Raw genomic sequence first — 22,612 nt, forward strand, 5'->3', positions numbered from 1 at the left:
CCCCCTTACCATGCAATATATTAGCATAAAATATTTTAACTTGTGTAAAGTAGTTAAATTAGTATGATTTCAATGCTTATATTGTTTATACTCGTCTCTTGTTAGAAAAAAGAAAGAAAAAAACACTAATGCTTATCTAAAGAAAACTGTCAACACATGTGAATAGGGGTAAAAACTTTTAGTTGGTATTAGTTATGTTGCTAACTAAAACTATATACAGATAGATTAGTGACGTGAGATGTTTTTATTTGCTTGTTAATTTTTAACCGAATAAGTAACTAAGTCATGGATTAGCAACAAATATATGGATTCAAGTTTCTATCATATATTTCTTGTAGATTTGTCAAAAACTTGTTCTTTAAACCTAATCTTTTGATTTTTTTTTAAAATATATATACAGCACTGTAGATAGTAAATAAGTAGTTTTTGTGTTGGTTAAACAGTAAATTTATTTTCTTAATGTTTATGTAACAAAAGATAAATGAAAAAAAAATGAGGAAAAATGATGAGAGAAGAGTGATGAGAAAAGACAGGTTTTGCATTCGAGTTGAGTTGAGTTCTGTTCCCTGACTGACTTTGGTCAGGTCTGAAAAAGCCACACACCCAATCAAAAGCTTTCTGCTCTGACTCAGTGAGAGAGAAAGACGACTTCTCATTCTCATCAAACTGAATTATTATTACTGCTTTAGATTTGCAATCACTTACACTCACCACAAAGCAAAATTATGTATATACTTTGTGTGTTTGTAATTTTGTTTATAAAAACAATTGTAGTCAATATGTTCTGAAAAGTTGAAAGAGATCCTTACAGTCTACAGTAGAGAGAGCAACATGAAACCTAAAAACACAAAAATTAAAGCAAAAGGGAACAGAAGAAACTGCAGAAACAGTATCAAATCCTTCAAGACCACACACCCACGTTTCTGACTCTTCCACTTCCTTCTGACAACACTCTTCTGTATTTTTTATTTCTTTATACTTATTTATTTTAAGTTACTACTACTATTTGCTTTTTCTAATTGATTTCTCTTCTTCACATACAACTGTCTATTCTAACCATTCACTATGTGTCATGTTGTTTGTATCTCTATGTTACAACCAAAACAAACAATATTACTTTTCCATTAACGATAACAATAAAAAACAAGGCTCAATATCCAGAAAGCCCAAAATTCATACTGATCATATCCTTGGCCTGTGAATGTAATTTGTCCTCACACTCTGACTTCTAGAAAAATTGAATCAATGGAATCTTTGTCACTAAAGTTACACAACACACAAGAGAGATCTGTTCGTCATGTATTGAAAGATCTCAACTGGCCTCTTCCTCCTCTTCTTCCTCCATGTTAGCACCTTCTTCTTCCCTAATGCTCTCTTCTTTCTCTCTCTGGGGGCTTGAATTTGGCTGATCCTCCATCAATTCACCTTCTTCATCTGATGATGATAGCGCCCTTCTTCGTCTCACAACCGAAGCAGGCACCTGTACCCACCAAAACAGACAGTTTGAAGACAGTTTCTTTTGCGTTTGTTCCATGATTTGGATCACAGTTTATGTATTACCTCATCATCATCAACATCAGGATCTTCGAGACCAGCAGCTGCTAGAGCATCATCATCCACAGGTTCCTCAGTTTCTTGATTCGCCATCTCATCTTCCCTGTTATAATTAGTGTTACCATCTTCATCTTCCACTTCATTGTGATCATCCATAGTAACAGCTTCTTCTTCATCATCCTCGTAGTGCCGAGCCCTTGAGCCTTTGTCCTTCTTTCTTCTCTTTCCGCCTTTCTTTCTTCTCCTCTCACTGGGCTTACCTTCCCCATCATCATCTTCCACTCTATCCTTCCGCTTATGAGATCCAGGAGTGGAGGTTTTCCATTGTTCCTAGCGCATCAATTATTACAAAACAAAATCAGTATGTCATCTTAAACATCTCTCAAGACACCATCTTGACAAAAGCACATACCCTTAAAAATAACCAAATTCAATGGATCAAAGAGTATTTTTTCCTTGACACTACACAGAAACTTTGAGAAATCTGATAATGTATATACATTGTAATGAAAAGCAAGAGACCTCCCACCTTTATACGTTGAAATTTTTCTTCTTCTTGCTTTAGGCGTCTCAGCTCATCCTCCTGTTTTCGTTTCTCCAACTGCCCAAGAGAAAGAACCCATAAAGGCATATCAATGATTTGAAAACCTTCCATAGAAATCACCATCACCAAAACAATCTTGTTGCTGCAAATGGTTAACTTGCAAGTCTATAGTTACCTGGTATTTCCTTTGTTCTTCAGCTTTACGGCGTGCTTCTTCTGCCAAAGCAGCCTGACGAGCAACTTCTAGTCTCTGTCGGTTCTGCAGCTCCTCACGCTCAGCTGCTTCACGGTGAACTTTTGCTGCTTCCAGCAGGTGCGAGCAATACTGAACGTGGGTTTGTATTTTTTTGCTATCAAACCCATGAACATGGAGGTCTGAAGCAGCAGACAATTGAGTGAATACACGAACAGCATTCTCTGCTTCTGCAACTGTTGAGCGTACCTGCGGAGTCATCAAGCAGATTCCCTTGTCAGGTGGAAATCAATTAGCATCAAACAAATTAATAGTCTAAATATCTCCTCATAAACAAATCCTAGTATCACTTCTAAGGTTTCAAAGGTTAGCCATTACTTAGCAAGGATGACCAGCACACTATGCTACTAGCGTTATCGTGAAAAGTTCTAGATACACAAGCTGTAGAAGCAAGCTCNCACCTTTATACGTTGAAATTTTTCTTCTTCTTGCTTTAGGCGTCTCAGCTCATCCTCCTGTTTTCGTTTCTCCAACTGCCCAAGAGAAAGAACCCATAAAGGCATATCAATGATTTGAAAACCTTCCATAGAAATCACCATCACCAAAACAATCTTGTTGCTGCAAATGGTTAACTTGCAAGTCTATAGTTACCTGGTATTTCCTCTGTTCTTCAGCTTTACGGCGTGCTTCTTCTGCCAAAGCAGCCTGACGAGCAACTTCTAGTCTCTGTCGGTTCTGCAGCTCCTCACGCTCAGCTGCTTCACGGTGAACTTTTGCTGCTTCCAGCAGGTGCGAGCAATACTGAACGTGGGTTTGTATTTTTTTGCTATCAAACCCATGAACATGGAGGTCTGAAGCAGCAGACAATTGAGTGAATACACGAACAGCATTCTCTGCTTCTGCAACTGTTGAGCGTACCTGCGGAGTCATCAAGCAGATTCCCTTGTCAGGTGGAAATCAATTAGCATAAAACAAATTAATAGTCTAAATATCTCCTCATAAACAAATCCTAGTATCACTTCTAAGGTTTCAAAGGTTAGCCATTACTTAGCAAGGATGACCAGCACACTATGCTACTAGCGTTATCGTGAAAAGTTCTAGATACACAAGCTGTAGAAGCAAGCTCGTAATCTGATTAATTCTCAATCTAAAGGCTAGAGTTCGAAAGAAGCCAGGGAAGATATCAGTCGCTTGGAAAAAGATGATCTTTTGGCTAACCTCGTCAGCTGTTCTTTTTTTCTTTTGCAGTGTGGAAGATGATGATTTCTGCATTACAGCACCCAAATCAAATCTGAATGTGTAATTTGAAGGAGTCAAGTGAATGGCCCTTAATAGTGTCTTTTTGCACTCTTGCCACTGCTCAGCCTCATAATGGGTACGGGCTAAGTAAAGAAGAATTTGAGAGTCTGTGTTGTAAAAGAACTTCCGCAAGCAGTTTTGATACTGCCAAACAACGTAGTTAATGAACAGAATACATTAGCAAAACAAAGAAATCAACCCCAAAAAATATGTATATAGATATATGTATAAATGACAAACCATTTTCACGGTTAAGGCAAAATTCCCTTGAGCAAAGTAGACATGAGCCAGATTCACCCATACATCAGGCATCTGAAGAAATACACTTCCGCTTGCAGCTTCTTGAACCTAAAACATTCACAAAGTTTCAATAAATTGAAGAATGTAGCTAACCTAAACCATGAACAGTAAATGATAAAAGCTGACCTGAGTAAAAACATCCTTGGCAATATCAAATTGGCCTTTCTCTGCCAATACAATGCCAGAGCCGTTGGCAGCATACATGTTGGAATTATGTTGAGTCAGGACCTGTAAATTCCAACGATCAACAATGAGGAAGAAGATCAACATTGATCGAAAGATAACATCGCCTGTTTGAGAATGCAGTGCTACTAGCATAGAAAATTCCAACAATAAATTTCAGGTTTCTCCAGGCATTTTATCAAAAAGATAACTGAATTAATAGGAACCTACAGCAGATCACTTGACTCATATGGTCAGCTGACTTTTCATTGAAAGGTTGTTCATTATCTCACTCTATTTATTAAATGCACTGTGCTAGCCCAGAACTTCCTGTCCTCGAGAATTAACTAAAACACACATGTAATTTATTTCTACAACCTACACTTGACGAAATTTAATAGTAACAAAGAAGACACCTAGTGTAACAGATATGCTTTAAAATATCAGACAGCAGGAACATCGTAATTACTCTATGAAAATAATATTAAAATGTCCACCATCCACTCAACACACCCATACGCACATTTATCAGGAGATATTTTCAAATTACTACTAATGAGAAGAGAGAAAGGAAAGAATTAATATATCATACTTTTGTATAGAGTTCCTTGGCCTTCTCCAGATGTGTAGCTTCTAATTTTGGATTTCTTTTCTCATTGCGCATTGCCGCGAAATAATTCCAGTTCCCCTAAACCATTCCAGGATGAAATATTACACACACAAAAACACACATATATACATATATAACTTGAAGAATAATAGTTCCAATCATCTAAGGCCCCGCCACACTAGGTTATCAAGACAGAATCCAGTCCAAGGTAGTTTGGTATCTATCTGCTAGACAAACAGCTCTCACCAGGCTGCTGGTAAAGGAAACATACAGAATGAAGGGCTGGTCTTCCATACATATATTAAAAAGAACCCTATTGTTATCTTGACTGAAGTGTTGTACAAGAGATCCCAGATCACAGTTATAGCTGATTAGATTGGACCCACAGAAAAGGCATGGGACAACCATTTTTGGGTGTGAGGTGCTCATATAAATCGATATGTGAATATGATGTGTTTTGAACAACCCAAAAGGAACTTAATCTGATTCTTATTTATTCTGAAACGCTAAAGAAAAGTGGAACTATAGGTATATACCAGTGAAAGAATAGCATATGAGTCCTTCCCATCAGTTGCATCACTAGCAGCTCGAAAGGTTTCCTTTGCCTTAACCCAGTCATCATTCTTAAGCTCCAATTCACCAAGCAGAGACAACGCATTTGGATTCTTATCGTCCACTTTCAGAGCTTCATTCACCTATAGGAGAAAGTAGGAAAACTCGGTCAGAAAGAGAAAGCAAGCTGATACAGATAAGATAAAATTAATGCTGAAGATGGTAGAACACCAGTTCAATGGCCAGAGGAAGATTGTTCTGAGCTTTTGCACTCGCAGCAAGCCTCAAATAAGCATCTATGTAGCCAGGATACTGCACCGGATAGGCAGTCAGATCAAGAGTCAGCATCAGATGTTCGTAAGAAAAAACAAAAAGATAAAGCATACATCAGAGTGGGCATTGAAGCATATTATGTAAGACATGGTAAATGTATCCAAAAACTATAGATACAGAAGAAACATAAAGCTGAAAATTATATGGCACATGTACCAAACGATGCTTTGAACTCAAACGAGCAGAAACCAGTACACTAAAACCACGGAAGTCATGCTGCCGACTCGATGTTCTCATTTTTGTATTTTTTAGTACATGAAATAACAACAAACCCCGGGAAAGAAGGGCTTAACAGAAACAAACTATTTTTGAGAAAACTCAAAATTATCTATTGAATACAAAATATCAGGAAAACGGCTCCTCACATTTTTTCCTCTTTTCTCCTCATGTCAACCTCTAGAAAATTCATCATAAAGTGAAATAGAAAATAATATCGAAATAAAGTTGTAGGAAATAAACCTTGAAAAGTACCAGCCGATACAGAAAAGTCGCTGCTTCTGTTTTGTGTAGCTGCTCAAGTAATCTAGCCAGGTTAAACAAAGTTGTAACTTTATTCCAAGGTACATCGACAGAGTGACCACTTTCAATCAGCCTATGGAAAATGCCAGTATCCTTGTATCCTAGAACAGATACACCCAACTGTTCTAAATTTTCTTTTTGATCAAGGAAGCTAATCCATATTCCATCACCCAGAGCCTCCTTAAAATTATCAAGCGCAGACTGCAAGGAAAAAGGGTATTGTAGCCAATAGTAAAAACTCAAAGCAAACAAGCAGGAACAACCTCATTACAAACCTCAAATTCTTCTCTCTCAAAATGTAAAGCACCAATATCATTTAGGACTTCTATAGGCACTTCTTGGCCTCCCTTTTTCATGAGGGTTCGTGCCTGAAAATTTTCATTTATGGTTCTCAGAAAAAAGTTACGTCTTTCTTTAATAATGTACAATAGGCTATTATGCACTAGAACATAAAATACAATTATCAATATCACACTTTAAGTAGACTTACCATTTTGAAGGCGTCAAGTGCAGCCCCTGTGTCAGACGGTATCAGCAGCTCACCAAGGCCAACAAATGCCTACAAGACCAACGTAGCATGTAAAAATAAGACAAAACAGTAACTCACGGAAGAATGGATTGCAGTAGTCAGCAGATGATCCATAGCCCAATTAAATCTTCAACCACACTTATGAGCTGTGAGTGACAAAAACACACAAGGTGTTCTAAAGATATATGGCAGAAATGTTTGCTACAATGTTTTTTCTTCCTTACTAAGGCTAAACGTGCTCGTGTTACAGGCAACAAAAGTAGAAGTGTCACTCGAAGGTGATCCACAGTAAGGCAACGGAGATCATGATTACTACTAAAAGACTTCAGGCAAGTATCAACACCTTTCGAAAGATCAGGCTTAACAATATGTAAACCAAACTAACCTGGGCATCACGTGGATCGAGTTTTGTGGCCTTCCGCATGTACTCAAGGGCCTTCTCAGTTTGTCCAAGCTGGGTGTATAAGTGTCCTAGAGCCTAAAGAAAGAAAAGAAACATGCGCATGAAGCGTTTTTCAATTTTTTTTTTTTAAATACAACAAAATACAAAATGAAAGATCAACAATGAAAACGCCTGTAGTCATTTAACCTTCAGCGTCTCGCAGTTATCAGGATAGACTTCTAATACTTTCTCAAAGTTAAATACAGATCCTTTAAGCTCCCCCAACTTTAGTTGTACTTGACCCAAACCTGCAACATCAATAAAAAGCAAATTAAATGACCATACAGGATAACTTTGCACATATAAGATCATCAATCCAAACTGAGCTACACTGGAAACTCAGGCTTTTTCATTGCTAATGACAGATGGTAACATACGAAGAATTAAGAGAAACTCAGTAGAACAGTGAAGGAAAATTTACCAAAGTAAGGAAATACAAATTCTTGTGGCTTATTATTAGTTTCTTTGATGGCTGCCATATAGTACATCCCAGCCTTTTCATAGTCCCCCTACAACAAGACCATCATCAGACATCGACAGGGAGGTTACAGAAAGGAAATAGAAAAAGATATGTTCTTCTATAACAGCCCATCGAAGAAAAAAACCATCAGATATATCTCTACTCAAATTAAATATTTCCGCATACTTCACTCAATTTTTCCTCCACTTCCTTTTCAAGGCAAGCTCATAGGTTTTTCACCCTAACGTGTACTAGGGCAGACCAGAAAGTTCTTCGCCATACTTATCTTCGAGACAACATACGAATGGAATATACAAGAGAGGATAAAAATGTCAAACCTTGCTATGATATGACCGTGCTAAATTGTAAAAAGAATGTGACTTTGTTGGGCCATGAGTTGTGACGGCTAATGCCGTTTCAGTCAGCTGCTCAACAAGAAAATGCTGGCCGGTGAAAAAAAAGTGATTGGCCAAATAATTTAGGGCTGATGCGCAATAGGGATAAATCTCAAATGCTTGCTGCATTCTCTCCATTCCTTTCCTCATTCCTATAGCTATACATAATGTAACATCATCAGCAAAGCCCAAAAAGAAGTTTAGTTTATAGAATTTCTTCACCATACAGGCATTACCAGAAGATTTAGAACTGAGTTACACTTACAATCATTTGCTTGCAAATCCATGATCCCAAGTGCCACAAGAGCCTCAACATTATCAGGATCTAGCTGCAGATACAGAATATGGTAAATAGCACACTATTTGTTGAATCACTCAGTCTGCTGTGTAATAAGAAAGATGAGATAAACATCCCAGTCCCACTTGCCTGCAGAACACGATCAAACGCTTGCCGTGCTTTATCTAGTTGCCCCAACTTATAACGACAAAGACCAATTCCCAATCTCACAGCTGCAGGACACCCGGGAAATACTTGCAAGGCCCTCTTAAGACAGTCGATACATAGAAAAATTAAAATATTATCAATTTGTTTCATAAATAGACTAGACTGTATTATAGAAGAAGTGACAGAAAAATAGAAGGTTATAAGGAGAAGCATACCTTGTATAGTTGTAATGACTCGGAAAAACGTCCCCGGTTAAATTCTACAGAAGCCTGTATATGTGATAAGAAAAGTAAATAACAAGCTATTACTGTCTCAGGCTAGGTGGTTGGTAAGAGGGAAAGCATCAGAACCAAATTCTAATTACCATAAAATCTGATATAGCTAACCCAAAATTTGCTTCCAAGACATACTTAATTGTGCTTCAAGAACTAACAACGTTAAAATACATAACTGCTCCCAAAATTTTGAGTTCCTAAATTTTGACCCAGAGCTTTCTCAAGCACAATTACGCTCCAAGAAACTTGGCAAACATATATATGCTTCAAGACATTTAAGAAAATTTGATGAAATGGCCTATGGCTAAGAATTGAGATGCTGTTTATAGAATCCAACTACCTATAAATATTAAGCTAAGTGGCAGAAAATGAGAGCACAAATCGTTATACCTGACCCAGAAGAGCAGGAACATTATCAGGGGCAGTGTCTAACACAATCTTAAAAGCCTGAAGTGCATTATCTATTTCACCCTTAGCCAGTAAGAGCTGACCTGTAAAGCAGACAAATACTTGTCAGGATTCTGTATATAGTAAACATAGAGCACCACCTCCTTCAAATACTTAATGCGACATTTGTACAGAGAGAAACGGAAACGATAGGTTTTCTTTCTAAAGAATATGAAGATCATAAGTCTATTAGTAGGTCTTGCAATCAGTAAAAAAACGAGTTTTTGTTAATTATGGATCACTATAAAACGAAAATAACGAGCATTAAAACAAAACANAATCAAAGAATATGAGATTTACAGCCCAAATGAAGAAGTGAGAGAAATATAGAAGGTTATAAGGAGAAGCATACCTTGTATAGTTGTAATGACTCGGAAAAACGTCCCCGGTTAAACTCTACAGAAGCCTGTATATGTGATACATCAAATTATTAATTTGCAGAAAAGTAAATAACAGGCTAATACTGTCTCAGGCTAGGTGGTTGGTAAGAGGGAAAGCATCAGAACCAAATTCTAATTACCAGAAAATCTGATATGGCTAACACAAAATTTGTTTCCAAGACATACTTAATTGTGCTTAAAGAACTAACAAAGTTAAAATACATAACTGTTCCCAAAATTTTAAGTTCCTAAATTTTGACCCAGAGCTTTCTCAAGCACAATTACGCTCCAAGAAACTTGGCAACCATATTTATGCTTCAAGACATTTAAGAAAATTTGATGAATGGCCTATGGCTAAGAATTGAGATGTTGTATATAGAATCCAACTACCTATAAATATTTTAGCTAAGTGGCAGAAAATGAGAGCACAAATCGTTATACCTGACCCAGAAGAGCAGGAACATTATCAGGGGCAGTGTCTAACACAATCTTAAAAGCCTGAAGTGCATTATCTATTTCACCCTTAGCCAGTAAGAGCTGACCTGTAAGCAGACAAATACTTGTGAGGATTCTGGATCCAGTAAACATAGAGCACCACCACCTTCAAATACTTAATGCGAAGGGAGAAATGGAAAAGAAAGTTTTGTATAGGTTTTTCCTTCTAAAGAATATGAAGATCATAAGTCTAAAAAACGAGTTTTTGTTAATTATGGATCACTATAAAACGAAAATAACGAGCATTAAAACAAAACCAAGAAAGAATCTGGAAGTACCTTTCCCAACCCAAGTGGAAGGTTCATGCATATCGATTCTGGATGCTTTGTTATAATATTGTGTTGCCAAGATAAATTGCTCCTCTTTTTCTCTGTGTTTGGTCTCAGTTTTACCCAGGTAGCTGTAATACGCACCTAGAGCGTTCAAGATTGCTATTCTCTCGTACTTAACATCAGCATAGTACTCGTCAATTTCTAGCCAAGAAGGAAACAATAAAATGAGTTTCTTACTCAATTCCAAAAAAAGCAGCAAACATCTAATAATTGTGCGTACCAGAACTTGACCCTTCCTCTAGTATTTGGCGGAACTGTTCAATTTTTCCTTGCTTGAAGTACTCTCTCTGAAACCAACCAAAAAATCAGAAGAAATAGTTAANAAAAAAAAAAAAAAAAAAAAAAAAAAAAACACATTGAACAGTCAAGCTCGTAGACCCTAAATAGAAAAAGCTGGAAGAAAATTCAAAATTGAGAGAAGAAGAAAAAAGAAGAACGGACCGCGATGATGAGCCAGAGATCGAGAGGAGCTTGTTCGGCTTTAAGGATATCAAGGATATCAGAAGCGTCTCGAGGGAGCTGATCAAGAACAACCCTAACTTCCTCTTCCGAATTCTGAACAGGTATGTACACACTCGCCATTGCTGGCTGGCTGGCAAGCGAAGAAACCCTAGATTTGTAAACCGACGAGAGCTCTAATGTTTGCAGTGGCAATTTTCTCGAATAAAGTATTTTATGTGTGTCTGTGTGCGCGAGCGAGAGAGAGAGAGAGAGAGACAAGCCGACGTCGCGACGATGAACTTCCGCTAAGTAAAAAAATCTTTCTTTCTTTCACCTTCGCGAAAAACCCAAAAACGATTCTCAATATTTGTTTACTTTTCTAATTTCTTCCATTTTTTTTTCGGCCAATGTTTTAATTTGGATTACATTTTTAATACTCCGCCGCGCAATATTGGAGATTGGATAAATTCTTTTTAAACGAATGTTGTTAAATTTTATTTCACAAAAATTGCGGTTATATACAGTACTTTGGCTGATATATACATAGAGCTACAGATTTGGCGTTCCAAAAAACAACATTATATAAATTTATGCAATACAAAGTATAGGAAAAAAGATGACTAACTACACGAAGTATAGGAGAATACATGGTCACACATCCCAAGTATACTATTATATTCTCAACTATACGAAATATATGTATTACATGGTCACATGCATGAACTATATGATGTTATATGGTCAACATTATAAACATACAATCCGATACACCGGTCAATTGACTCCGGCGAAGACCGACGTTGACTAAAAAAATTATATTCTAAATTTTAAAAAAATATATATATATTAAATTATTAATAGTTTTTCATGATTAAAAACATATTCAATTCAATATATTAATATTTTTATATATCTCTAATGTATTCATTCTTATAATTAGTTAATTTTTATTTTTAAAACATAAACTAATAGTTAAATAAAAATCATTGATAATTATTTTCAAGATGTAATATAAAGGTATTTGCAAAAATATTCTTATTTTATACCCTTTTGCAAACATACCCTCTATATTGTTTAGCTAAAATCAATTTGTTGTATGTTTATCTTTTATATATTAGAAGTAAATATTGTGAATTTATTTTGTTGTTGTATACATGTTATTAAGAGTATGCAAATTTTATAGTAAAAGTATCTAAAATTTTATACAACATTTACTATGAAAACTATAAAGTAAAGAGTCATATTCTCAATCTTTTGCATATCATTTTTATAATGAAAGTAGTTGAATTTGATTTTATGATTTTGTAGTATTTAAATAATTTTATTATCAAAGATATATATATATATAGAGATATCTTGAAAATAATTATTAATCATTTATAATTAATAATTATTTTAGCTTTAAAAATAAAAATTAACTAATTATAAGAATGAATAAGTTAGAGATATATAAAAATATTTAGATATTGAATTGAATATATTTTTTAATCATGAAAAACAAACATGTTTATATATAATATTTCTTATTTTTGATTTTTAATATAAAAAAATTAATACATTTTTTTGTCAACGTCGGTTTTCGCCGGAGTCAGTCGACCGGTATACCGGATTGTATGTTTATGGTGTTGACCACATAACGTCATATAGTTCATGCATGTGGCCATATAATACATATATTTTGTGTAGTTAAGGATACAATAGTATACTTGGTATGTGTGACCATGTATTCTCCTATACTTCGTGTAATTAGCTATCTTTTTTCCTAAAGTATAGTATCAATCAACCAAATTGAATCCAACATGTATTCTATTACTTAATTTTTTTTTATTTTAACCAAATATTAATTAGAAAAATAGTTCATTAATGGTAGTTAAGTTTAAAGAGAAAACGTTAACAAGATTTTCATAAATAAATTTTAAAAATTCTAACCAAACAATCAGTCTTAATATTACAAGATCGGCTATACTGATTGAAAAAAAAGAAAAGGATCGACTATAGACTATAGTACTGCTGTCCTGAGCATTTGTTTTTAAACACATCACAATCACACGATTCTTTTATATTCTGGTTTTGTAGAAATTTACTAATATTTTATGCAAAACCCTCCTTATGAACCGTATTTACAACAACAAAACAAAAAAAAAATGACATAAATCAACATTTTACATTTTTCTACAAGGTTTTATTGTTTCTTTTGTTTTAAAAAACTAGCACTCAGTTATTTTTGTTTTAGTTAAATCAAATTTTGGTACCGCAAACTAAACTTAAATATAAATATTTTTATAGATGGAGGGTTAAATTTATTAACAGTTTTGTTTTCGATTTATTAATAATTTTTAATTATAGATTTAATTTACCAACAAAATAGTTGAGAGTTTAAAAATAGATCCGACCAATGTTGAGGAGTTGATCTTGTTAAATATTCTCAAAAAAGAACCAGCAAGTGACTAACTATTTTCTTAACAGCTAATAGTATTTTATTAATCTATCTTTTTGGTAATTATCACTTAATAAAGCTTATTGTTTCATCTACAAAAAAAATCGGAGAAATTAAACTATACACACACTCAACTTGCAGTAGCTAGCTAGCTAATATTCTTAATTAACGAATCCTTATAGAGAACTTGCTCGAGAACTTGCTCGAGAACATGCAAGTTAATGAGAAAACCAAAAGAAGATAATGCTTGTTTATATGACCTAACGTTGAGAATGAGACATATTTTGTCGCACTATCTTAGAGTTAGAGAAAGAAAGAAAAAAACAAAAAAAAACATATAATTCACGTTTCTCATCATATAGTATCTCAATGTAAACACAACTTATGTTACGTATGGTTAGGAAATAAGTCACGTATATTTCATGTGTGGCTGATAACGAAAACTACATATTTTCCCCCACTATTAATGTTTTATTTTTACAATAAATAATTCCAAGAAAAAAAGTCAATAGTTGTGATTGGTAATCCCATGTTGCTATGATATAAGGTTTACAAAAATGATAGTAAAATCGATATGCACTATTTAAAATATTTTCTTAAAAAATTGTAATGTTTTGCGTTACTGTTCGGAACCAAATATTTTAAATGAGCCAAAACGTTTTTTGTCATTGTAGGAATATCTGAAATAATAATATTATTGTTTTATAAGAAGTCGGCTAGAAAGAAAAGAACAATAATTTATATAAAATGGGATAGAATTAGAATTAAAAAAAAAAAGAAGAAGTAAGAATTATTTAAGAATATGAAATAAATTTAAACTAGTATAGATAGAACAACTATAGAAGAGGTTGGATATATATTCCATCTTTAAGACAGTGAGGGTCCTCTTTTGCGTGACTGTCAAATCTCATTCTCTTCTCTTTCCTCTCATCATCTCTCCTCTCCTCTGTGAGAAAGAAAGAGAAAGAAAATCTGAGTTTCCGAGAAAATTTTTAAAAGGAAAATATCAAAGATTCCTCCGATCGATCTATTTTCTCGAGAAAATTCTTCTCTTTCTCTATATATATATATCATCATCATATACTAAAGACTAAGACTCTTCTTGTTGCTGCAGGTATCGTAGTTTTTCTCTTCTTTCGTCTTTCATATATATCATCATTACACACTATTCTTCATTGTTTCTAATTCTATTGTGATTTATGAGTATTTTTTTATAGCTTTGTTCTTCTATTAAATTACTCAGTGTTGAAACTTAACACAAAGATTATTATACGAGTTTGTTAATGTTTTTATCTTTTGTTGTTTGTTTTGAGTCTTCTTCTTTTTTTTTTTTCTTTTTCTTAAGTTGAATCGTCGGTATTTGTTGATTTGTTCTTATAGCCTTTTGTTTGATTTCTTTTTCCTTTTTCACTTAAATTGGTGTTTTTTTTTTTGAAGTTGGTCATTCTTATGAATAATATATATGTATATGGATATTTGTAGAATAATAGTATATTTGTTTTCAGTTTCAGATGCAAAAGTTTTCGTTTGAGGCTTTGAGCTATAAAAAAACCTTTAAAAGATAACCTTAAAAAAAATGGAAGTGTGGGTTTAATCCCTTTTGACATTTCTATATAATTCCATTTCAAATAAATAATTTAAAATCTTACATATTTCTGTCATGTTTGCGCTGAAATTTTTATATATTTCAAATAATTTTACCATAAATTAAGTTTATGATTAAATTACACTAATATTTACTAATAAAATCAAGAAAACTCTAGAATGTAAAGTATTTTGAAAGAATGATTAGTTTTTCTTGATCCAATAACATATCTGGTGACCAAAAAAACAAACCAAAAAGAATTAACCCTTGATCCAACATCACACATCTGATTTACATAATTACTTTATATGTCTAATCAATACCACTATAATTATAAAGAAAACTACTACATACATATTTAATTATTTTATTTTATTCAGTAATTCTTAATATAGTTTCAAGCTTGAAAACTAACATCAACCATTAAAAAAAATGGCCGTGATAAAATTAATATTTTTTGTCGTCAATAATATAATAATTTGAATATGTCTATATGTAAGAAATATTTTTTTTTTAATTGAATGGAGGTTCTGAAAATGAAAATGTATTAATTAAATGGTTGTTCTGTTTTCATGGTTTGGTGGGTTGTGAATAGTAATGAGGTCTGTATGAAGCAAGTAGCAGAACCCACAAATGTCTCATCCTCCCTGCTAAACATTGACTGCTAACTTTGGATCATCAGATTCTTCTTTTGGTCCCAAGGATAAAATCACAGACCCTTTTTGCTATTCTTTTTATTATTATTATAGTCCAAAATGGTCCACCAATTTTTTAAAAATGGATATTATTCTAGTTTCTGTCTTGGTTTTGTGGATAACAGTCGAGTAAATACTAAATAGTAAAAAAAAAAACCATTTTATTTGTCAAGAAAAAACACACACACCGTACCATTTTGTGTTCTTATGGGTTTTTTACAAAGAGATTTTTTTTAATTGTTTGGTTTAAGCTTTTTTTATTATGTTACTAAACCCAAGAAAAGTTGCTCTTTGTAGAAATAGTCTAATACCGTTATTTTTGTCTGCACATGACAATAATATCAATATATCATGTATATCTTCTCACAACTCTTGAGTTTGTGAATCTTATCCAATTGATAAATTTGTTTGATAGGTATCTAATAATGGAGGGAGACACAATCTCTGGGATGATGGGAAATGGAGCTGAGATGGATGGGAAGATTCTTCAAACGTTTCAGAAAAGTTTTGTTCAAGTGCAAAACATATTGGACCACAACCGATTGCTTATAAACGAGATAAACCAAAACCATGAATCCAAAATCCCAGGCAACCTAGGACGAAACGTCGGTCTGATCCGAGAATTGAACAATAACGTGAGAAAGGTTGCACATCTTTATGTTGATCTTTCCAACAACTTCTCCAAATCCATGGAAGCTTCTTCCGAAGGAGACTCAGCAGGTGGCCACAGGAGAATCAGGCCTGCTTGAAGTTGAATGAGTTTAGTTTTTTTGTGGCTTTAAATAAAAAGAAAAGTTATTGTCAAAAAAAAGAAAAAAAGTCATAGTCTGGGGGATCATAGACTAGTAGAGATCATATTTTGCTACTATCTCTTAAGTATTTTATGTACTATCTGAATTTTTCTTTCGTTTACTTTTGTTGTCAAATGTTAGATTATCTCCACTTATGCCAAGATTAGCAGCAACCATGATTTCATTGAACAACCTACTGAAAAATATTAATGATTAAGAAACATAAAAATAGTTTTAGCCACTAATTAATGATAATTATAACACTATTTTAACAATATTTCTTCACAGTTTAACAATCATTAAGTGTTATAACAATTTTTTTTGTTTATATTCATGTTGTTCAAGGATTAAGTGGTGGACATGAGATGGATAGACATAAAGTAATCTTATGATGGATATTTAACTATAGTTTAAAAATAGTTATCTACTTTATAAACAATAAAATCATTTCAGTTTTTAAGGATAATTATGAAATGTTCAAGATATAACTGATTTAGTTTTTAATTATTAGTTTGCATTTTCCTTAATAAAATACAATGATTATTCTCTATGCAAACATATATTTAACTGGTTAATCAATGTATGTTTAACAAAAAATGTCATAATACCATTACTTATGACTTAAATCATTGTAACAATTTTGTCACTGTTTGTGAAAACTTTTTGTCATAAATTAATCCATAACCGTAGTAATATGACCAAACAATTACGAACTTGTTACAATTTTTTTCCCCCAATAAAATATCAAAAAAGTCACAAATGTGTGACAAATAATTTTGTCTCAAATAGACATCACTATTTGTGACTACATAACTGTAATAAAACCGTCACACTTATTACAATTAATAAACATTTAGTCGCGATTTAATTCGTAATAATATTGTCACAAAACAATTACGAATTTATGACTAAAAAATGTCACAACATAGTATCTAAAATGACCTTTTTTTTCTGAAGTGATTGTTATATAGAAAAGAAGAATTAGATATTAGAGATAAATTGTTATAGAAAACAAGAATTAGAGATTAGAGACAGTGTCCTAATAAGAAATCTAGGTTTATTGTTCCATAAGTATAGGCTATAGCTCTGGTGGTTTGAAGGAACATAAAGTGAGGAACTGAGGATGAGACCATTTTATAGGAGTATTAACTAAAAACAAAGTTGTTTAACATTAGACTTGCTTAAAGGAGAAAAGGTACTATAATTCCGAGCATGTAAATTTTGTACTTTAATAAACAACAGAAATTCATTTTATACTAATTGATAATGTTGTTCTCCAAACAAAATAAATATAAGTTGTTTGACATATTTGAGGAATACAATTAAAAATCCTATATTCCTTTACTGTAAAAATAGTAATATAATTATTGCGTCATCGCTATTCGTTGAATACTTGAGAATGTATATATATATATATATATATATTTTTTTTTAAAGTCGGTCACAGTTACGAGTCAAGGGCAAACTAGTCATTTTGAACTGAATAGCAAAAGTTTCAAAATTGAAAAAATAAATGCTCATGAACTGTTTTGCCCGACCCGCAACCGCAACAACAACATCTTTTTTTTAAGCTTCTCCCGCAAAATTCAGCGAAGCTCTCAGAGGAATCATCTCTTAACACCACCACACCACCACCGTCTAGGTTCAAAATCTCCGTCTTCCTCACGCTCTGTTTCGCCGTATGTTTATTTCCTAATTCCTTTTCTCGGTTCATTCATCGATTTGGTTTTCTCCATTTTTTTCTAGGGTTTCGCGCCGGGATCTGAAAATCAACATTTCATTATGCCGGTGAGTTTGACTCCGAACGCAATCAAGGCGATAAACGCCGGCGACGTCAATTTGAAGCCGTTGTTGCAGGTTTTAGATATCAAAATGATAGGGAGAAGCCAAGAGAGAAGCCAGGAGAGGTATCGTTTCCTCATTTCCGATGGTGTTTCAGCTCAACATGCTATGGTCGCGGTTCAGCTTAATGATCGGGTCAAGTCTGGACAAGTTGATAAAGGATCTATCGTTCAGCTTATTGATTACATTTGCAGCGATGTCAAAGGCCGCAAGTAATTTTTTCTCCTCTCTGGCTAGATCTAGACCACCATTGTGTTGAAAGTGATCTCTGATTTGTTGTTTGGCGTGATAGTGTTTGAATTTTTAGTTCAGTAAGTGTGATTTGGAGGTTTGATAAGTATTGTTACTGATTTTTCGTATGAAGGGAGAAAATGTTTTATCTATGTGGTTTTGTTGGACGTTTGTGTTTTGTAGTCGCATCTATAGTTTTGGCATGAGAGCGAAATCTGTACACTAGTTTTGGCTTTGGATACAGCTCTTTGATTCTGTGATGTACTGAGTTTCTTATTCTGTGCCTTGATACGGAGAGTAAAAAGCCTGTAATGATTTCGAGCATTCCTAGTGTGGCATTTGTGACAAACTGACAATGAGTTTGCAAAAGCAATGATAGCTTCGCTTTTGATAGACACCTTTCACTGAGGACTATTGTAGTCAGTTGCTTTTACTGTTTCTATTTTATCTGGTATTGATGAATGATTTTGGTTAGAAAATTTACTAGTGCCAAATATTTGTGGTGTTTTTTTTGTTTGTAGTTCATAGTATTTAATGGTTGGTTGGCAGATGTTCTGGATATCTTTCAGTGATGTAAATGTAGACTATTTTGTTGATTGTGTTAGTGGAAAATATAGTTTCAGATTTGATTTGTTGAGCATGATATATTTGAAGGATTTTTACTCTCTTTGATGGTTATTTTCGTATGCCTCTATGCATCTGTGTACAGGGTTATTGTGGTGCTGAACATGGAGACAGTAGTACCACATTCTGAGACAGTCGGGAACCCCACAATATTTGGAGAAACAGATACAGAAACCCAAAAGACGCTTTCAGCTGCAGGCAATATACAACCTCCGAATAGGGTTGGTTTTAATGAACCAACGGTTCAGCATTCAGTTAATAAAGCACCTCCCAGAGGCATAAACATTCATAATCCAGCCAACAGTACTTCAAGTTTCAGGCCATCTGTTCAACCTTCATATCAACCGCCTGCAAGCTACAGAAATCATGGACCCATAATGAAGAACGAGGCTCCAGCTCGAGTCATCCCTATTGCTGCTCTCAATCCATACCAAGGTCGGTGGGCTATTAAGGCTAGAGTAACTGCGAAAGGAGATATCCGACGATATAACAATGCAAAAGGAGATGGAAAAGTTTTCTCGTTTGATCTGCTTGACTCTGATGGAGGGGAGATTCGGGTTACCTGCTTTAATGCTGTTGTTGACCGATTCTATGATGTCACTGAGGTTGGGAAGGTATATTTGATTTCAAAGGGAAGTNTGTGGTTTTGTTGGACGTTTGTGTTTTGTAGTCGCATCTATAGTTTTGGCATGAGAGCGAAATCTGTACACTAGTTTTGGCTTTGGATACAGCTCTTTGATTCTGTGATGTACTGAGTTTCTTATTCTGTGCCTTGATACGGAGAGTAAAAAGCCTGTAATGATTTCGAGCATTCCTAGTGTGGCATTTGTGACAAACTGACAATGAGTTTGCAAAAGCAATGATAGCTTCGCTTTTGATAGACACCTTTCACTGAGGACTATTGTAGTCAGTTGCTTTTACTGTTTCTATTTTATCTGGTATTGATGAATGATTTTGGTTAGAAAATTTACTAGTGCCAAATATTTGTGGTGTTTTTTTTGTTTGTAGTTCATAGTATTTAATGGTTGGTTGGCAGATGTTCTGGATATCTTTCAGTGATGTAAATGTAGACTATTTTGTTGATTGTGTTAGTGGAAAATATAGTTTCAGATTTGATTTGTTGAGCATGATATATTTGAAGGATTTTTACTCTCTTTGATGGTTATTTTCGTATGCCTCTATGCATCTGTGTACAGGGTTATTGTGGTGCTGAACATGGAGACAGTAGTACCACATTCTGAGACAGTCGGGAACCCCACAATATTTGGAGAAACAGATACAGAAACCCAAAAGACGCTTTCAGCTGCAGGCAATATACAACCTCCGAATAGGGTTGGTTTTAATGAACCAACGGTTCAGCATTCAGTTAATAAAGCACCTCCCAGAGGCATAAACATTCATAATCCAGCCAACAGTACTTCAAGTTTCAGGCCATCTGTTCAACCTTCATATCAACCGCCTGCAAGCTACAGAAATCATGGACCCATAATGAAGAACGAGGCTCCAGCTCGAGTCATCCCTATTGCTGCTCTCAATCCATACCAAGGTCGGTGGGCTATTAAGGCTAGAGTAACTGCGAAAGGAGATATCCGACGATATAACAATGCAAAAGGAGATGGAAAAGTTTTCTCGTTTGATCTGCTTGACTCTGATGGAGGGGAGATTCGGGTTACCTGCTTTAATGCTGTTGTTGACCGATTCTATGATGTCACTGAGGTTGGGAAGGTATATTTGATTTCAAAGGGAAGTTTGAAGCCTGCACAGAAAAATTTCAACCACTTAAAGAATGAGTGGGAAATTTTCTTGGAGTCAACATCGAATGTGGAGCTTTGCCCTGATGAAGATGGCTCCATACCAAGGCAACAGTTCTCCTTCCGCCCTATAGGTGAAATTGAGAACGCTGAGAACAATACCATACTCGATGTGATTGGAGTTGTGACTTCTGTGAACCCCTCAGTGCCAATCTTGAGAAAGAATGGGATGGAAACCCATAGGAGAATCCTGAATCTGAAGGATGAATCGGGAAAAGCTGTAGAGGTAACATTATGGGGAGAATTCTGTAACCGAGATGGTCGGCAACTTGAAGAGATGGTTGATTCAGCCTCTCACCCGGTTTTAGCTATAAAAGCTGGAAAAGTAAGCGACTTCAGTGGGAAGTCTGTGGGGACAATCTCTTCAACACAGCTCTTCATAAATCCAGATTTCCCTGAAGCCCATAAACTGAGGAACTGGTTCGATCACGGAGGAAAAGATACTGCATCCTTCTCCATTTCTAGAGATACCATGCCTGGAGGAAGTTCAAGGAATGAGATAAGAAAAAGTGTTTCTCAGATCAAAGAGGAAGGCCTTGGAAGATCAGAGAAGCCTGACTGGATCACTGTGAAAGCAACTGTATCATTCATCAAAACAGATAGCTTCTGTTACACAGCTTGCCCTTTGATGATTGGAGATAAACAATGCAACAAAAAGGTGACACGGTCTGGAACAAACAGGTGGCTCTGTGACCGGTGCAACCAAGAGTCTGATGAATGCGACTACAGATACCTGCTTCAGGTGCAGATACAAGACCACACTGGGTTGACTTGGGTAACTGCGTTTCAAGAAACGGGAGAAGAAATCATGGGATGTCCGGCTAAGAAGCTTTACGCATTGAAATACGAACTAGAGAAGGAGGAAGAATTTGCAGAGATTGTTAGAGACAGACTGTTTCATCAGTATATGTTAAAGCTGAAGATCAAAGAGGAATCGTATGGGGATGAACAAAGAGTTAAGATGACAGTGGTGAAGGTAGATGCGGTGAATTATAGATCCGAAAGTAAATTCTTGCTTGATTTGCTCGTAAGGTAAGGTCTTTTATAGGTTTAACATTGAGAGATTTCATGTAACAACTCAGAATATGCAAACTTGAGTTTATTACCCTACTATATGATGAATTCTGTTGAATCTTTTTGATTCAATGAAGCTTAGGCGTTTTATGGTTTCAAATCTCATTTGTTTATTCGGATTCAAGAAACAACAAATTTTACTTTTGACAAAAGTTCATTGCTGCAACATCAAACGAATACACAGAGAAAGAGAACAGATTACAATGGTGTAAGAAAGATATATAGGTTAAGCTTAGGTTCTCTTGACAGGGTCGAAGTTGGAGACGCCGAGGACGACACCAATGATGACGGTGAGGACGAGGCCACCAGAAGCAATACTGAGCAAGAAATTCTTGAGGGAAGGAGAGATTCCAGAACCAGCAGCTTCAGCCACATCCGGGATAACCATGGAAGCAGTGAGAGCAGCCGCAGAGATTCCGGCCAAAGCTTTGTCCATCTTGAGCGCCTTAACTTGGAGCCTCTGTGCTCTGCCTCCAGGTGCAACCAAGGCCTTGGATGGTTTCAGAGTCAATGGTTTGAGGAAAGGAGATGAACGGGTCTGGTTAAGTGGCGTGACCAATGACATCGCGGAGGTAGAAGCCATATCTTCCGATCTCTTTTGGTCTCTCTCTCTGTCTCTCTAGATTGATATTGTGAGATTCTTCTCTTTCGAAATGTGTGAAGTTGCTGAGGAGAATGGTATTTGACAAGGGAGATTTGGGAAAATGATGTTCGGAGATTGGAGGTGTGAGATATGAGTCTTACGTGGCAGCGTCTAAGCTTCCAAATGGCTTATTGGATAGATAACGTTATCTTCATTTGAGATTACTGTGGTT

General features: G+C 35.0%; 4 protein-coding genes across 7 annotated transcripts in view; 2 read left to right on the forward strand and 2 right to left on the reverse strand.

Annotated features, from left to right (window-relative positions):
• Nucleotides 1,103–11,063, reverse strand: LOC104699286 (protein CTR9 homolog). 2 transcript variants are annotated; one of them, XM_010414622.1, is made up of 24 exons: nucleotides 10,708–11,063; nucleotides 10,487–10,553; nucleotides 10,213–10,407; nucleotides 9,881–9,981; nucleotides 9,412–9,465; nucleotides 8,320–8,436; nucleotides 8,158–8,221; nucleotides 7,836–8,050; nucleotides 7,459–7,546; nucleotides 7,185–7,285; nucleotides 6,981–7,073; nucleotides 6,557–6,625; nucleotides 6,342–6,434; nucleotides 6,007–6,267; nucleotides 5,446–5,526; nucleotides 5,199–5,357; nucleotides 4,645–4,740; nucleotides 4,017–4,118; nucleotides 3,831–3,938; nucleotides 3,510–3,734; nucleotides 2,943–3,209; nucleotides 2,753–2,824; nucleotides 1,561–1,884; nucleotides 1,103–1,480 (listed from the first exon to the last, which is right to left on the reverse strand). In XM_010414622.1, the coding sequence occupies exons 1-24, from the start codon at nucleotides 10,846–10,848 to the stop codon at nucleotides 1,313–1,315; spliced, it is 3,261 nt and encodes a 1,086-aa protein (XP_010412924.1). In that variant the 5' UTR covers nucleotides 10,849–11,063; the 3' UTR covers nucleotides 1,103–1,312. The 2 variants fall into 2 exon arrangements, with proteins under 2 accessions (XP_010412924.1, XP_010412917.1); XM_010414615.1 differs by having other exon boundaries at nucleotides 1,103–1,486.
• Nucleotides 15,843–16,368, forward strand: LOC104699300 (protein ELF4-LIKE 3). Its single transcript, XM_010414627.1, has one exon. The coding sequence runs from the start codon at nucleotides 15,850–15,852 to the stop codon at nucleotides 16,171–16,173; it is 324 nt and encodes a 107-aa protein (XP_010412929.1). The 5' UTR covers nucleotides 15,843–15,849; the 3' UTR covers nucleotides 16,174–16,368.
• The window catches only part of LOC109124862 (replication protein A 70 kDa DNA-binding subunit A), a 7,473-nt gene continuing 2,606 nt past the window's right edge, over nucleotides 17,746–22,612 (forward strand). Inside the window, exons 1-4 of one of the 3 annotated variants that reach the window (XM_019228895.1) lie at nucleotides 17,746–17,857; nucleotides 17,962–18,269; nucleotides 18,998–19,544; nucleotides 20,656–20,844. In XM_019228895.1, coding sequence (XP_019084440.1) covers nucleotides 17,998–18,269; nucleotides 18,998–19,544; nucleotides 20,656–20,844 — 1,008 coding nt within the window. In that variant the 5' untranslated portion in view covers nucleotides 17,746–17,857; nucleotides 17,962–17,997. Of the gene's footprint in view, nucleotides 17,858–17,961; nucleotides 18,270–18,997; nucleotides 19,545–20,108; nucleotides 21,890–22,612 lie in introns of those variants that run through there. The other 2 variants (XM_019228894.1, XM_010414641.2) reach the window with 2 other exon arrangements.
• Nucleotides 21,907–22,481, reverse strand: LOC104699310. The gene has a single exon (XM_010414636.2). The coding sequence runs from the start codon at nucleotides 22,378–22,380 to the stop codon at nucleotides 22,030–22,032; it is 351 nt and encodes a 116-aa protein (XP_010412938.1). The 5' UTR covers nucleotides 22,381–22,481; the 3' UTR covers nucleotides 21,907–22,029.

Source organism: Camelina sativa, chromosome 1 (genome assembly GCF_000633955.1).
Source record: "Camelina sativa cultivar DH55 chromosome 1, Cs, whole genome shotgun sequence".
Taxonomy (NCBI): Eukaryota; Viridiplantae; Streptophyta; class Magnoliopsida; order Brassicales; family Brassicaceae; genus Camelina; species Camelina sativa.

What these genes read in the sequence shown, in the direction of transcription:
- LOC104699300 (XM_010414627.1), top strand. Translation starts at nt 15,850, where the DNA reads ATGGAGGGAGACACAATCTCTGGGATGATGGGAAATGGAGCTGAGATG.
- LOC104699310 (XM_010414636.2), bottom strand. Translation starts at nt 22,380, where the DNA reads ATGGCTTCTACCTCCGCGATGTCATTGGTCACGCCACTTAACCAGACC.
- LOC104699286 (XM_010414615.1), bottom strand. Translation starts at nt 10,848, where the DNA reads ATGGCGAGTGTGTACATACCTGTTCAGAATTCGGAAGAGGAAGTTAGG. An exon ending in CACTTGACGCCTTCAAAATG is followed by an intron (nt 6,435 to 6,556) that starts GTAAGTCTACTT and finishes GAAAATTTTCAG; the next exon opens with GCACGAACCCTCATGAAAAA. An exon ending in TTGAGAGAGAAGAATTTGAG is followed by an intron (nt 6,268 to 6,341) that starts GTTTGTAATGAG and finishes TTTTCCTTGCAG; the next exon opens with TCTGCGCTTGATAATTTTAA.